Below are 17,152 nucleotides of genomic sequence, written 5' to 3' on the forward strand. Positions count from 1 at the left end.
GGATATAACTCAGGATCAGTATGGGATAAGTAATGTATGTACACAGTGACTCCACCAGTAGAATAGTGAGTGCAGCTCTGGAATATAATACAGGATGTAACTCTGGATCAGTGCAGGATAAGTAATGTATGTACACAGTGACTCCACCAGCAGAATAGTGAGTGCAGCTCTGGAGTATAATACAGGATGTAACTCAGGATCAGTACAGGATAAGTAATGTATGTACACAGTGACTCCACCAGCAGAATAGTGAGTGCAGCTCTGGAGTATAATACAGGATGTAACTCAGGATCAGTGCAGGATAAGTAATGTATGTACACAGTGACTCTACCAGCAGAATAGTGAGTGCAGCTCTGGAGTATAATACAGGATGTAACTCAGGAACAGTACATGATAAGTAATGTATGTACACAGTGACTCCCCCAGCAGAATAGTGAGTGCAGCTCTGGAGTATAACACAGGATATAACTCAGGATCAGTATGGGATAAGTAATGTATGTACACAGTGACTCCACCAGTAGAATAGTGAGTGCAGCTCTGGAATATAATACAGGATGTAACTCTGGATCAGTGCAGGATAAGTAATGTATGTACACAGTGACTCCACCAGCAGAATAGTGAGTGCAGCTCTGGAGTATAATACAGGATGTAACTCAGGATCAGTGCAGGATAAGTAATGTATGTACACAGTGACTCCACCAGCAGAATAGTGAGTGCAGCTCTGGAGTATAATACAGGATGTAACTTAGGATCAATACAGGATAAGTAATGTAATGTATACAGTGACTCCACCAGCAGAATAGTGAATGCAGCTCTGTAGTATAATACAGGCTATAACGCAGGATCAGTACAGGATAAGTAATGTATGTACACAGTGACTCCACCAGCAGGATAGTGAGTGCAGCTCTGCAGTATAATACAGGATGTAACGCAGAATCAGTACAGGATTAGTAATGTATGTACACAGTGACTCCACCAGCAGAATAGTGAGTGCAGCTCTGGAGTATAATACAGGATGTAACTCAGGATCAGTACAGGATAAGTAATGTATGTACACAGTGACTCCACCAGCAGAATAGTGAGTGCAGCTCTTATTAGATTTATTTTCTGCTTTGTTCGGTGCTTTTATTGTATAATGGTGTCCTGATTTGAGTGGGTTATTGGTGTGATTACTTATCACATTAATATCCCTGCATTACTTATTATGAGCACCATTGTAACATGCTACCATTGGGCCAATAGCATAACCTGGCATAGGCCACACTTCACCTGGACTAACTTCAGCAGCAAATAAGAAAAGTTTGTGGTTGTGTGAACATTGTCCCTTATGCCTTATTCTTCTTTCCAGTGATCTAGATTAAACTTTCTACTTTTCTTCTTTCATTCTCTTCTGTCACCATTTCTTCACCTCTAAGGGCTCATGCCCACGACTACGTTTTCACTGCGTATCACTGTGAGTTGCACGGATGCGTGATACGCGGTCAATAGGCTGTCATTGATCCATGCTCACCGGCGTATGGACACTGTGTATACATACGCAAGAGAAAAAAATCGCAGCATGCTCTATTCCTCTGCATACATACGCATCGTGAGTCATATACACACAATACATTGCATATGGGCGGTGTTTTCATACGCATCCCTTCTCTAAACAGAACAGCGCATAAAAAAAATTGCACATGAACGTGTGATTTGCGGGCATGTGGAGTGCCATACACAGCCATACGCGGTCTCTGCCAGCTGCCTGTGTATGGCTGCCGAATGTGCAAAACACTGTGGGGAGACCTGCAGCGTTAAACACGTACGACTGTGGGCATCAGCCCTTACTTGTGCTTTATCATCAATACTTACTGTACACTTAGGTCTTTCTTTACAGTTTGCATATTTTTTGACCCCAAAATGTATAACCTTACACTCGTCAGTGAACTTCATCCGCAGCGGCTTAACTTGAAGCTGCTAGACCCTTATGTAAAATCTGTAAAAGGGCTCTCCACTTATAATACACCCCATGAATCCTGCCTGCAAGCGGGGCAATCGTCCCAATAGGGACGGCCCCACGCTGGAACCTAAGGACTTGGTTCACCCTTAGTGGAAAATAATCCAAGAAGAACAGGGCACAGTTCACACTGACACACAAGGGAATGTATACCACACTGAACAGGACTGTTCACACCACATGTCCCACCACCTGCACAGACATAGAGAACACGTCGCTGTTCACACCTTCAGAAAACCATGCATGGATGCAAACACAGTGGTACTGTGAGGAAAATGAGGAAACCGGCACCGTCTAGCCAGAGGGGCTGGTATTTATGTGCAACAGACCAGTGGTGATTGGCTGGCTGGAGAACTCCACACCCAGCAAGCTCAAGCCTGCCACACCTGTTGCCGTATACTCCTGGAAACCCGTAGAACTACACGTCCCAGGAGCACAACCTAACATAATGCTTTACATTATGCATTTACAGCATTGGTCTCTTCATACAGGAAAGAGAGACCTTATGGGCCCCCTAAGGTTCCATGGCCTGGGTGCAACGGCACCCTCTGAATCCACTATGATTATGTCCCTGCTTATCTTCCTTTTTTGCCCATTCAGTTTAACAGAACCTGTATACATTGGCCCAATCCATTGTAAGTAATTTATCTATTTTTCAGCTATTCCACCTGTTCCCAAATTGCATTTTGAAGATAAGATCATTGAAGACGTTAACACGGTAATCTCATGCTCATTTAACAACACCAACTACATAGATGTGAACTTGGAGATAAAAAGCAATGCAACAACTTTAAAAAACTGTCAGCAGAAGACCGTAACCGAGACCAAGCAGGTGAGCAGCACCAAGAAAACATGTACAGTGGAAGTCACCAGGAGCATGCACAAGATGGAGTTCATATGTGAGGCTTATCTTAAAACCCAAAGCAAGCCAGAGAAGATGTATCTACAGAGTAAGTATAAGGCTTATGAATGGCTAAGACACTTAAAGGGGCTTTCAGAACAAAAATATTGTTGCGCTATACTCAGGAGAGACCCCCAATATCAGATCAGTGAAGGTCCACTACCTTGGACCCCCAGCGGCCAGCTATTTCAAGAGGCCTTGTGTTTTGGTGAGATACATGGCCTCTTCTCAGTTCTGTGACATCACGTTCATTTATCAGTTGGCTTAAGTCGATATTGTCTCAGTCAGATGAATCGGATTAAGCTGCTATACCAGGCACAGCCACTATAAAATGTATAGCGCTGTGCCTGGTATGCACTGAAGAGAGCGCAGCATCCGCTAGAAGGCTGTGGACTATTCAAACAGCTGATCAGTGGGGGGCGCAAGCCCACCAATCTGATACTGATGACTTATCCTAAGGATAGGTCATCAATATTTTAGTCCTGGAAAACCCATTTAAAGAGTTTTTTTTAATCAATAAAGCTATATATCCCCTATCCACAGTATGGGCAATAAGTGTCTTATTGCTGGGGATCTAACTACTGGGACCTCCAGCAATACTGAGAATAGGCCACCCTGAATCCTGGATATGAATGAAGCATAGCTGTGCATGCTCAACCATCGCTCCATTGATTTTTATGTAGATTGATGCATTCGTCTGTCTTCCTCCACCCAATAAAAGTGAATGGAGCGGTGGTCACAGCGCTGTTCCATTTACAACCTATTTGGTGTGCACCATTCTCAGGATCACCGGAGGTCCTAGTGGTCTGATCCCCAGCGATCAAACATTTATCTCCTATCTTGTGGATACAGGGTTAAATGTCTTTAGTATGAAAATGCTTTAAATCATGTGACCCAGAGGTCTTCCCAGAAATTAAGAATGGACTCTTTATTTGCTCAACCATTGGCAAATTTGCAATTTCATCTCTTTATGTTCGTGTTGAATGAAATTTCATCAGTTTTAATAACAACCCCATTCATAGCGTAAAGGTGGATACCACAACTGGGGTGCTTCACTGTGGATCATGGAGGTCCATATGCCTTTTATAGTAGTATTAGTAGGGAGAACAAATCCAAGCCTTTGATCTTCTGTTACAAAATGTCAATGTTTTGTTCACTGAGCCACTTCGTTATCACTTTTGCCTTGTGAAATAGTGCTCCATTGTGCTTGGAAAAGCAACTATACAATCATAGAATCATAGAATGGTAGAGTTGGGAGAGACCTCCAGGGTCATCGGGTCCAACCCCCTGCTCAGTGCAGGATTTACTAAATCATCCCAGACAGATATTTGTCCAGCCTTTGTTTGAACACTTCCATTGAAGGAGAACTCACCACCTACCATGGCAACCTGTTCCACTCATTCATCCCCCTCACTGTCTAATGTCTAATTTGTGTCTCATCTAGAGATGAGCGAGCACCAAAATGCTCGGGTGCTCGTTACTCGGGACGAAATTTTCGCGTTGCTCGAGGGTTCATTTCGAGTAACGAACCCCATTGAAGTCAATGGGCGACCCGAGCATTTTTGTATATCGCCGATGCTCGCTAAGGTTTTCGTTTGTGAAAATCTGGGCAATTCAAGAAAGTGATGGGAACGACACAGCAACGGATAGGGCAGGCGAGGGGCTACATGTTGGGCTGCATCTCAAGTTCCCAGGTCCCACTATAAAGCCACAATAGCGGCAAGAGTGGGCCCCCCCCCTCCCAACAACTTTTACTTCTGAAAAGCCCTCATTAGCAATGCATACCTTAGCTAAGCACCACACTACCTCCAACAAAGCACAATCACTGCCTGCATGACACTCCGCTGCCACTTCTCCTGGGTTACATGCTGCCCAACCCCCCCCCCCCCCCCCGCACTGTCAGCGTAAAGATCGTTCTCCTCTGCCATAGCTGTAACAGCTGTGGCAGAGAAGAACGATGTTTGCCCATTGAATTCAATGGAGCCAGCAATACAGCAGGTTCCACTGAAAGCAATGGGCTGCCGGCGATCGCAGGATGAATTGTCGGGAAGGGGTTAAATATCTGCAACGTTCAAGCCCTATACCACCCCCCTGCAGTGAGTGGCTGGCGAGATCAGGTGTCACCCGAGTATTAAAATCTGCCCCTCCCGCGGCTCGCCACAGATGCATTCTGACATTAGTTCAGCGAAAGTGGTATCTTGGTGGAGCTGCTATAGGGAGAGTGTTAGGAGTATTTTAGGTTTCAAGAACCCCAACGGTCCTTCTTAAGGCCATAAATCTTCTCTATATGCGCTCAATGGGGCTGGCGGCAGCAGCGCCGACCCCATTGAGAACATATAGAAGACAAATCCTTCTTTCCTGCCACAGCTGTAACAGCTGTGGCAGAGAAGAACGATGTTAGCCCATTGAATTCAATGGAACCAGCAATACAGCAGGTTCCACTGAAAGCAATGGGCTGCCGGCGATCGCAGGATGAATTGTCGGGAAGGGGTTAAATATATAACCCCCTTCCCTGCAATTCATCCAGAAATGTGTTACAATAAAAATATATACCGGCGTATAAGGCGACGGGGCGTATAAGACGACCCCCCAACTGTCACCTTATACGCCGGGAATACAGTGGAGCAAAGAATAAAAATCATTACTCACTTCTTCTGACGTTCTGCGGCGCTCCTGCAGGCTGTCGCTCCCTCCTGGTGTTCTGCGGTGCTCCTGCAGGCTGTTGCTCCCTTTTCTACATCTTTTTGAATACTGTCTCTCTCTCTTCCCTAGTGTTAGCTATCCCTCCTAGCTTTGTGTCATCAGCAAATTTCATCAGTTTCCCATCAATTCCCTTCTCCAGATCACTTATAAAAATGTTGAATAACACTGGGTCTAGGACAGAGCCTTGTGGTACCCCACTTGATACATTCTTCCACTTGGATGTGCAGCCATTTATGACTGCTCTTTGAGTACGATCACCCAGTCAGTTGTGAATCCACCTAACAGCTGCCTTGTTAATCCCATATTTGGTCATTTTTTCAATAAGTATATTATGAGATACTTTATCAAATGCTTTACTAAGGTCAAGATAAACTATATCCACTATTAATACGGCCTCCTGGCTTACGGAGGCAAAAAAGGTGTTTTCAGACAGGGAAATGGATACTTCATTACAAATTACCTCTTTAAATCAGGCCTTTAAGAACATAACAAGAGCCTACAAAGACTTTGTCAAAGTTTGGTGGGAAGTGCAGGCTCTCACTAATTACTTGGAGAATAAAATCGTCCCCAGAGGTCTCAGAATTCATATAATGCCCCCGCCCAAATTGCGAACCACAGAATTTATGAGTAGATGGGAGAAAGAGTCTACGGATAGCTCGCTCAGGTTGATGAATCTCCTCTTAGAAGAGGAAAAAATCAACCTTGATAAAGCGGGCAAAACCCTTGAGGAATTAATCAAAGAAGGAAAAAAGTTCTCCGCTGAGGCGGATTATGAGAAAAGAGAGAATTCTTTAAAATTAACAATTGAAAGATACACTGGATTCCTCAAGGAGCGCAAACATAACCAATACCAAAGAGATCTGCGAGACTTTACAGAAAATCGAGCTTATGAAGTGAGACCACACATTGAAAGTGAACTAAGTTCATCGGAAAGTGAACATTCTACCAACGATTATTCGAAGAGAGGTGGTCAGAGTGATAGAAGAAGGGGTAGAGGTGGCCAAAGGATGAGAGCAAGGGGTAGAGGTAGAGGTAATAATAGTGAGAGTCATCATTTTTTAGGGCAACCCATCACCCACTATATGACGCGGAATCGGGGCCCAGTAGAAACGTCAGCACACCATCAGACTTAGTCATATCACCGACATTGGAGAGAAATAGAACCGCAAATGACGCTGTGTTAACCACTAATGAGAATGAACTGCAAATCATCAATTTGTCATCCAGAAACTTAACAAAACAAGAAGAATCCGTGATTAAGAAGGGTTTGTCATTTATCCCTACGAATAAATTTTGTCTGTTCGAATGGACAAAGGACATCGCATTATTTTTAAGAAAATTGCGATGGAAAAAGTATTTTGCCATCCGTGATAGAAAAAAGTGTGCAGATTTGGGTCTGGACCGTCAGGACCTCGAAGCTATTCTGGCCTTGGAAGCACTGGAAAATGAGAATATGAGAGATCCCAGTAAGGGTCCTTTCACCAACTTGAAATCAAAAAATACGAGTTTACCCCCATCTGGGGATTCACCGTATGTAGAGATCTTTGAAACAATGGTGATTGAGGATCTTGAGAGGTTGTCCAAGGTTAAGAAATTTAAGCATCAAAATCTTACCCTCGATGAAAAAATGGCTCTTCAAACGCTCGAAAGGGATGAAACTATAATCATTAAGCCCTCTGATAAGGGGGGCAACATAGTTTTGATGGATCGTGATACATATAGGGAAATGTGCCTTCGGATATTATTGGATAAATCCAATTACCAGATCCTGAAGGACGACCCTACTGACACCTTTCTCACGGAGCTCAAGAACATCTTGATGCAAGCAAAAACGGATGACTTAATTGATGATAAAGAATTTCAGTACCTATTCTCTTCTACACCTCAAATAGCGACATTTTACGGTTTACCAAAGGTTCATAAAGGCCTGATGCCTTTGAAAGGCCGACCAATTGTTGCAGGAAATGATAGCCTGACACAAGGAATCAGTACATACCTAGACGTTGCATTAAGACCATTTGTGGAATCGCTACCGGCTTACATTAAAGATACAACGGATGTCCTTAAGAAACTGGAGGATATAGTCCTATCCCCGAGTACTAAACTGGCAAGCCTCGACGTCGAGGCCTTGTACAGTTCGATACCGCATAGCGGTGGACTCAAAGCCGTAGAATACTACCTGAACCAGAGGGGCACACATCTGAAACAGCATAACAACTTGCTGATGACCCTGCTGTCCTTTGTTCTCACGAAAAACTACTTCCTGTTTGAGGGGAGGTACTTCCACCAGCTCAGGGGTACGGCTATGGGGAGCCCTTGTGCCCCCAGCTATGCCAACTTGTACCTGGGCTGGTGGGAGGAGACCACCGTGTTCAGTGAGAACAATGAGACCTGGACACAATTTATTGACCTTTGGGTCCGTTTTATAGATGATGTGCTTATCCTCTGGACTGGTGAAATAGACGATTTTCATACATTCATCAATCATTTGAATAACAACGATCTAGGATTGTACTTCACAGCTGAAATTGATCCTTTCAAAATCACTTTTTTTGGATCTCGTCATAAATAAGATGCCAAATGGATCTTTGCAAACATCTATATTTCGAAAGGCAACAGCAACAAACACTCTTTTGCATTGGGAGAGTCATCATCCCATCTCCCTTAAACGCGGGATACCTAAGGGACAGTTGATTCGCACACGACGTAATTGTTCTGCTGATGACGACTTCCTGAAGAAATCCCAGGAGATGAGCCGCAGATTTACCAACCGTGGCTATCAAGTAGAGGTAGTGGACAAAGCAAACATCTATGCGAAGAGTGTTAAGAGGGAGGATTGTTTGAAACCAAAAAAGAGAGGTGATGGTGATGCAAAGATCCGCATAATTGGCACTTATGACGACCAATCCATCGAAGTCAGACAGATTTTGAATAAATATTGGCATATACTGTGTAAAGACTCGGATCTAGCAGAATATCTTCCAAACAAACCCTTGATCACCTACAAGAGGGGACGCAATCTGAAGGATCGACTAGTCCATAGCCACCTATCGGTACAGACATCTACGAGAACATGGCTTGGCTCTGATCCTCTCAAGGGGACATTTAAGTGTACAGGTTGCAAGGCATGTAAGTACATCAAACGAGGAGGGGTCTTTTCCAGCTCCTCCACTGGTATGACCTACCAAATAAAGGATTTTATTAATTGTAGGTCCAGTGGTGTCATATATAAAGCGACCTGCCCTTGCCCACTCGATTACGTAGGCAAAACCATCCGCCAACTACGTAGACGCATACTGGAACACATCGGGAACGTCAATCGAGGGGATAAGACAAGCTTGGCAGTACATGTACGGGATGTACACAACAATGACCCTGAGTGTATTCAGTTTCAAGGAGTTGAGATTATCAGACCTAATGGAAGAAGGGGCAACGTAGACAGAATGTTGCTACAGAAAGAGACAAGGTGGATTCACCGTCTGGATTGCTGTAGTCCGAAGGGCTTAAATGACCAGCTATCTTTTGCTGCGTTTATATAAGTACATCATGGCTTAAATAGGGATGTTTTTCTAAAATTCCCTTTAAATGGCATATTACATCTATGGTGCTTTATATTTATTATTGCATGCATTTGTGACTATTTGCTTCATAGTCAATATGTATGCCACCTACCACTGCCATATTAGTGATGTTGTGTCATCATATCACTGTTTGGGTGCCGTGTGTTAATCAAATATACCCATGGTGCATCTTTGTTTTGCAAAAATTCCCTCTAAATGGCAGATTACATCTATGGTGTTCTATATCTATCTTTGCATGCATTTGTGTCTGTTGCCTTATAATCAATATGTATGCCACCTATCATTGCCATATTAGTGATGCTGTATTATCATATCACTGTTTGGGTGTTGTGTGTTAATCAAATATACCTATGGTGCATTATCTATTAACTTGAATCTCTTGTATACACCCATTATATCATTCTTTGTTGGGGGTATTATCAATATACCATTAGGTATTGTATAACCTGTTTAACATGCCACCATCCCGGTCATGTTGTAATTTATATCCCATTCACATATATACTTACCTTCTTTCATATATGGATATATGCCCTATAATAACAATAACAACAAAAATAAGATTTATTCCATCCTTTTTCCGGAGTCATACTGATGTCACACCTATATGGATATCGCCCTGGTTTGGGCGTTACTGTGCCTCGCATTCCCCTGCATACTACGTGCGCTAGCTCTGCACAGTGTCCCGATGCCGCTGCGTCCTCCGGCTTCCTGGTTGGCGTTGGTTGGCATTCACGGACGCTGTGTGGTTCTGCGCATGCGCGGGATCTCAAGTATCGCGAGATCTCGGTAAGACAAGCGTCAGGGGAAGAAATGAAGCAGATTGGCTGAGCGGGGACGAGCCCTCTACACAGGGAGGCGTGGTTTGGTCTTTTTAAGCCCTGTCATCGGGCTACTGACCATTGCTGCTCATTTACACACAGCCTGTCAGGCTGTTCACATCGCTATCTGCTAACTCTAGCTACTCAGCTTGCACAGTCTTATACATCTATGACTGGTGCAACACTTAGCTGAATTTATCTGCTAATTCTAGCTATTAGTATAGCACAGTCTTATATTTTAATGATTGGTGCAATACTTAGCTGGTTTTTTCATGCAATCTATTCATCTTGATTGCATGGTAATATACCATCCTGATGATACAGCTTATATACTGAGCTGTTGAAACGCGTAGATGGTTCGTTCTGTTTAAGCAACCAGTGGTGTAACATAATATAGACTTTTTGCTGAAGTCATTTCACCACTGTGCGATTAAGTGAGCAAATTTGGCTATCAATAGATCAAGCATTGGGCGCCATTTGTGGACTTAGAATTAATCAGTCCTGCCCGTTACGCCTGATCTATTTGTGCTACTTAAACGGGTTCTAGTACTACTTAGAGGATCAATCTATGGGCATTTTATGGACCATAAATCGGTCCTGCCCTTTATATTGGATCTTCTATGAGTATTTGATAAAGTGCTTTTTTAATAAAATCATAAAAAGCACTTTAAGCAGCAGGGTGTAGGAACACTGTGAGCAGTACATCTGAGCTAAACAGTTATACACCATATGAATTGATACCTTGGCCAGGCATCCCCACTGTCCTATTAGTCAGTTGTGGTATAGGATTAGGTGTATGTCATAGGTATCACATGAATACACTAATCCCTACGACTATTTCATCAAAAGGGAGATAGTTTCTTTGTCTTTATTACAGTACTTTGACATACCTATTGGAAAGAGGATATGGTGATATGAACATAAATATCCCTATGTCAGTACATGCACCACTTTCCTTAGCTATAAAGATAAAATTGGAAGTGTCCTTTAAGTGTGTCGATTTAACATTAAGACACCTCAGGAATATATGACATATGGTCACATGGTGGTCTGTATGCGTGCATAACGAATATCATAAAAAGACCTATTCCAATATTGTTGAGTGAGACCCAACAGACTGTTGGTTATACAGTGGTTGTATGCACACGGTGAACACACACTGAGATAATAATAGGAGTGTGGGAAAGTTTTACCGTGATAGCTGCATAAGTTAATGGTAAAGGACTATTGTTCTTCTGTCCAAGGCATCAGATTTCCAAGTACAGTGCCGATTGGTCGTGACAGGCACGATATCCATAAAGGATTGATCACGCCCTTTTAATCTATAATTTTAAAGTTATATGAATAAAGGTTATATTTTATTTATTATTTAGTGGTTCCCTCGGTGATCTACTATATCCACCGCATTTCCCTGATCAACCCAGTCAGTGATACTATCATAATAGGAAATAAGATTCGTCTGGCATAACTTATTACAAACCCATGCTGGCTCTGGTTAATTACTCCATTTTCATCCAAGTACTTGCATACATGCAGTTTAATAATTCGTTCAAAGATCTTTCCCAGTATAGAAGTCAGTCTCACAGGCTTGTAGTTTCCTGGATCCACCTTCTTCCCTTTTTTGAAGATGGGGACAACATTTGCCCTTTTCCAATCTTCTGGGACTTCTCCTGTTCTCCAGGAATTTTCAAAGATTATGGCGAGTGGTTCAGCAATTACCTCCGCTGCTTCCTTTAGTATCCTAGGATGTAATTCATCTGGACCTTGAGACTTGAATTCATTTAAGTTAGCAAAGTGTTCCCTCACCATCTCTCTGCTTATAGATAGCCTGCATTCTTTTATTTCCCCAATAGTGCAGGGAAGATCAGTTGATGTTCCATCTACTTTCTGAGAGAAAACAGATACAAAATAGAAATTTAAAAGTTTGGCCTTCTCAACATCATTCTTAACCAATTCACCATTTTCGTTGTGTAAGCATCCAATAGCATCTTTGACTTTTCTTTTGCTATTGACACACCCAAAATCCTTTTTCATTGCTTTTGGCCTCTGTTGCAAGCCTCAATTCATTATTAGCTTTTCTGACCCTTGTCCTACAGTTTCTGCAGACTGCATTATATTCTTCTTTTGATATTTCCCCCTCTTTCCATTTGATAAACAGATTTTTCTTTGTTTTTAATATGTGTACACGTTCTGCGTTCATCCATCGTGGTTTTTTTAAATGCTTCCCATTCTTCCTTCTTTTAGGGATTGTTAACGATTGTGCTTTGAGAATCTCATTTCGCAATATTTCCCAACCTTCTTGGGCATTTCTGTCCTTAAGAACATCCAGCCATTGGATTCTTCCTATCCTCTTTCTGAGTTCATTAAAATCTGCCTTTCTGAAATCCAACCTTAAGGTCTGAGTTTTCTCAGGTCTTCCTTCCCTTTTTATCCAAAATTCAAGGATAGCATGATCACTGCCTCCTAAGGACCCAGCCACCCTTACTTCCTTACCCTCATGAATGGTCTCCGGATGCTTTACTGTTGGCATGACACAGGACTCATGGTAGCGCTCAAGTTTTATTCTCTGGAAAAATTATTTTTTGTCCTAAACAGTCTTATGGAGTCTTCATTAGAGAAGATCAGTTCCCCCCAGTCCGCTGCAGTCCAATCCCAGCACGTCCTGCAGAATATTAGTCTGTCCTTGATGCTTTATTTGGAGAGAAGTGGCTTCTTTGCTGCCCTTCTTGACCCCAGGCCGGCCTCCAAAATCTTTCGCTCTAGGCCGCCTACAGACGGGCGGGTCGGATCCGGCGGCGAAGATTCTCGCCGCGGGACCCGACCCGAGCGCCTGCAGGGACCAGCGCGTACTTACCCGCCCCCGCCGGCTCCAGCTCTTTGATGTGCCAGCTTGCCGCGCAACCGGCGCATGCGCAGACCGGAGCCGGCGGCGGGTGAGCCCCGCACAGAAATAGAGCATGCCCCGATTTGTTTGTCATGCGATATTTCGCGCGGCCAAATCGCGGCTGTCTGGATAGGATTGAGTTTGCTAACGCAATCCTATGCAGGCTTCCAGCAGCGGAAATTCCGCCGGAAATCCTGCCGCGGAATTTCCGCTCGTGTGCAGGCGGCCTTACTGTGTTTATAAATGTGCTGCCACCTGCCTGCTGCCATTCCTGAGGGGTTGCTTAAAAATCCAATAGTGTGGGATAACTCACAATTTTGATTAAGAACACTGCCATGAATAAAGAATGGGATCTAAACATCTTCCAAAAAAAACTTCTCCCAACCCTCCAGGAGCAATCTGATGATGAACAATACTTTTCCCAGCATGAAGGAGCATCATGTCTTAAGGCAAAAGTGATAACTAAGTGGGTCGGTGAACAAACATTGATATTTTGGGTCCATGGCCAGGAAACTCCCCAGATCTTAACCCCTTAGTGACGGAGCTTTTTTGCTTTTTTCCATTTTGGTTTTTTCCTACTCCCTTTTAAAAAATCGTAGCTCCTTTATTTATCCATCAACGTAGCTATATGAGGGCTTGTTTTTTGCGGGGTGAGTTGTATTTTTCAATGGCACTATTTATTGTACCATATCATTTACTGAAAAACTTTTAAAAAATTCTAAACAGAGAGAAATGTGGAAAAAATGACATTCCACCATCTTTCGGTGCGTGCTGTTTCTACGGCGCACAAACTGCAACAAAATTGACCTGATATTTTTATTCTATGGGTCAGTACGATTACTACGATACCAAACTTATATAGTATTTTTTTTGCTGTAGTACTTGTATTTTTTTTTTAAGATATTTAATTTTTTTCAATTATTTTCTGCAGTCATTTTGTGCGCGCAATAACTTTTTTATTTTTTTGTTGACGTAGTTGAGTGAGGGCTCATTTTTTGCGGGATGTCCCGTAGTTTCTGATAGCATCAATTTAGAGTACATACGACTTTTTGATCGGTTTTTATTGCGTTTTTTATGGGAGACAGGGTAACTAAAAAAGTGTATTTCCGGCGTTCTTTATTTTTTTTTTCGGACAACGTTCACCGTGCAGGAGAAATAATGCACTACTTTGATAGATCAGACTTTTATGGACGCTGCGATATCAAATACATATTTTTATTTTATGATTTAGATTTTTAATAATAGATATGGCAAAAAGGGGGTGATTTAAACTTTTATAACTTTTTTTTTTTTAACAATTAAAAAAACTTTATTGATTTTTTGTTTACTTTACTTTGAAGTCCCCCTAGGGGACTTTAACATGCGATGCTTTGATCGCTCCTGCAGTATGACGTAATGCTATAGCATTACGTCATACTGCTTTTTGACAGGCAGTCTATCAAGCCACCCTGTGTGGCTGGCTTGATAGGCAGTCTGTTAAGGCAGCCGTGGGGCCATTCATTAGGCCCCCGGCTGCCATGACACCTGCATGGCTCCCCTGATCTCACCCCGCCGTGGGATTTAAATGCCCCTGTCAGAATTGACAGCGGCATTTAAAGGGTTAATAGCCGCGATCGGCCGAGCGCGGCTATTAACCACGGTTGTCAGCTGTAATAAACAGCTGACGCCCGCGCTGTATGGAGGGAGATAGTGGCGCTACCTCCCTCCATACACGTCCTGCAACAGCAGGACGTAGTTTTACGATAGCGCCGTCGCTAAGAGGTTAATCCCATTCAATCACTGATCAGGAAGAATGTGCTGTCATCAGTCAGGATTTGACCCAGAGGCTGATATCCAGCATGCAAGGGAGAATTGTAAAAATCTTGAAAAATAAAGGTCAACGCTGTAAATACTGAATCTTTGTCTAATCTTGATGTATTTGTCAATGAAAGTTTAAAAACCTATGAAATGGTTACTTATAATTGTACTGCAGCAATATTTGACTTAAAGATTAGAGATGAGCAAGCATACTCGCTAAGGGCAATTACTCGATCGATCGAGCATTACCTTTAGCGAGTACCTGCCCGCTCGGAAGAAAAGATTCAGCTGCCGGCAGGGAGCGGCGGAGAGGAATGGAGGGGAGATCTCTCTCTCCCTCTCTCCTCCCACTCCCCCCTGCTCACTGCCGCCACTCACCTGTCACCCGCGCCGGCAGCTGAACCTTTTCTTCCGAGCGGGGAGATACTCGCTAAGGACAATGCTCGATCGAGTGATTGTCCTTAGCGAGTATGCTCACTCATCTCTATTAAAGATCTAAAAACACTGAAGCAAAAAACTTCGTGAAAACCAAAATTTGTGTTAGTCTTAAAACTTTTGGCCATGGCCGGTAATTGTGAAATTCTGGGTAATGCAGTTTTCCTGCTAATAATAAAAATTTTTTTTTCTTTTCTCTTTCCTCCAGCTGAGCCTGAGTTTACAGACTGTCCTGATACATTGGTTTGGATAGAGCAAAAAGAAAACAGTTTCCATTGTAAGGCCACAGGATACCCACATCCGAACGTCACTTGTCAAAAAGGCGACGCTAAATACTTAGAGGGAGTAAAATACAAAACTTTCAGATATATGACGGGCACTTATAGCTGTATCGCTATAAACTTTGATAAAGATTCAAGAGATGTAGAAGTGACTGTACAGTGTAAGTATCTGTATATTGGGGCTTGGGTGGTAATCTTGGGGTGCTCAGAAACACTGTAGAGGTTGAATGTTCGGTGTAATCAACATCAACCTAGAAAATGAATGATACTATTCAACTTGGGATGAGTGAAGCGTATCTTATTGTCAGAAGACCAGTGGGGGAGAGCTCCTGCTAAAGCCAATTGCCTGACAGCATGTCTGATCTTAGAGTAAATGTTCTTTTAAAGGAATTGTTTGAGAAAATGGTCCTAGAATTACTGCTATAGACACTGCATTGGAAAATAGTATTGTGGGGAACATTATTCCACAAAAACACAAGTGATAGAGTTTGCTTCCTACACACATATAGCTATGCCCTGAGTAGTTAGGACGAATATGGGCATCTGCGGTATATGCTGCCTATGGAGCAAATTCGGAAGCCGAGCCCGCTTCATACACGGTGGGTGTCAGCTGTTTCTGACAACCAAACCTGTCCGTAACAGCCGTAATCAGAGATCACTCCGAACATGCCTGTTAAACTTTAAATGTCATGGTTCATTTTGTCAGCGGCATCTAGATGTTCCAATAGATCATGGTTGAAATGTCCTGAATGGCCCCCCCATGATAGAATTGCTGGTGCCAGCCAGGGCTCATAGCAGCCTGGGTCTTCTGAAGGCCCCCAGGGCTGCCATGAACGTTTGCCATTAGGACGTGTCTGTGGCATGTCTTAATAGGATGCCTCTTAAAATACAGTATGGTGCAATACAATAGTAATGCATTATATTATATAAGCTATCAAACCATCACAAGTATAAATTCCCTTATGGGGGATTATTACAAGTAATGAAAAATGTTAAAAGTTTGAAAATTCCCCTTTGCTCAGTCAGCGTGTCAAAAAAATGTAAAAATTGGTATTACTGCATTTGTCCAATCTAATATAAATAAGCCCATATGCTTTTTCTTGCACCATACTTTGACCAGTCTGCCTCACCTTAGGAGGATGATTTTGGTGTCATTCAATTCCTTAGATGCTGGCCAGAGCCATAAAATCCCAAAATTTGAGGCGGGTACATTCAGTGACCCGTCAAAAGCGGCATGGAGTGGTAGGGAGAGAGAAGCGGCATGGATTGGGTGGAAGAGAAAAGCAGCATGGAGAAGTGGGGACAGAGAAGTGGCATGGAGAGGGGAGGAGAGAAAAGCGGCATGGAGAAGGGGTAGAGAGAAGCGAGAGAAGCGGCATGCATGGGGGGAGATGCAGCATGGAGGTGGTGAGAGAGAAGCGGCATGGAGTGGGTGGGAGAGAGAAGCGGCATCTTTACCCCAAAATGGTACCAATAAAAACTACAGGTTGTGCCTAATGGAAAAATCAAAAGGTTATGGGGGTCAAAAGTTGGTGACAGAAAGCTTTTTTTTTAAGTAGTACTACATGAAAAAAGATATAAGTTTGGTATTGTCTTAAAACTCGTCAAGCAAAAATAAGCCATCATGTAGCTACAACACTGAAGAAAAGTTATGATCTTTTTGAAAGTGCAGAGAATAGAATCTACGATGTCAGATAACAAGTGAGGCAGTCTTATGATAGACTAAAGCTAGTTTCACACGGGTGATCGCGAT

The 17,152-nt window shown here is 42.9% G+C and overlaps 1 protein-coding gene across 1 annotated transcript in view; it reads left to right on the forward strand.

The window, feature by feature from the left end:
- LOC136612853 (intercellular adhesion molecule 5-like) overlaps window positions 1-17,152 on the forward strand; it is a 51,557-nt gene that overhangs the window by 26,343 nt on the left and 8,062 nt on the right. Inside the window, exons 3-4 of the mRNA XM_066593570.1 lie at window positions 2,656-2,946; window positions 15,327-15,560. Coding sequence (XP_066449667.1) covers window positions 2,656-2,946; window positions 15,327-15,560 — 525 coding nt within the window. The remainder of the gene's footprint in view (window positions 1-2,655; window positions 2,947-15,326; window positions 15,561-17,152) is intronic.

Source organism: Eleutherodactylus coqui, chromosome 2, assembly GCF_035609145.1.
Source record: "Eleutherodactylus coqui strain aEleCoq1 chromosome 2, aEleCoq1.hap1, whole genome shotgun sequence".
Classification (NCBI taxonomy): Eukaryota; Metazoa; Chordata; class Amphibia; order Anura; family Eleutherodactylidae; genus Eleutherodactylus; species Eleutherodactylus coqui.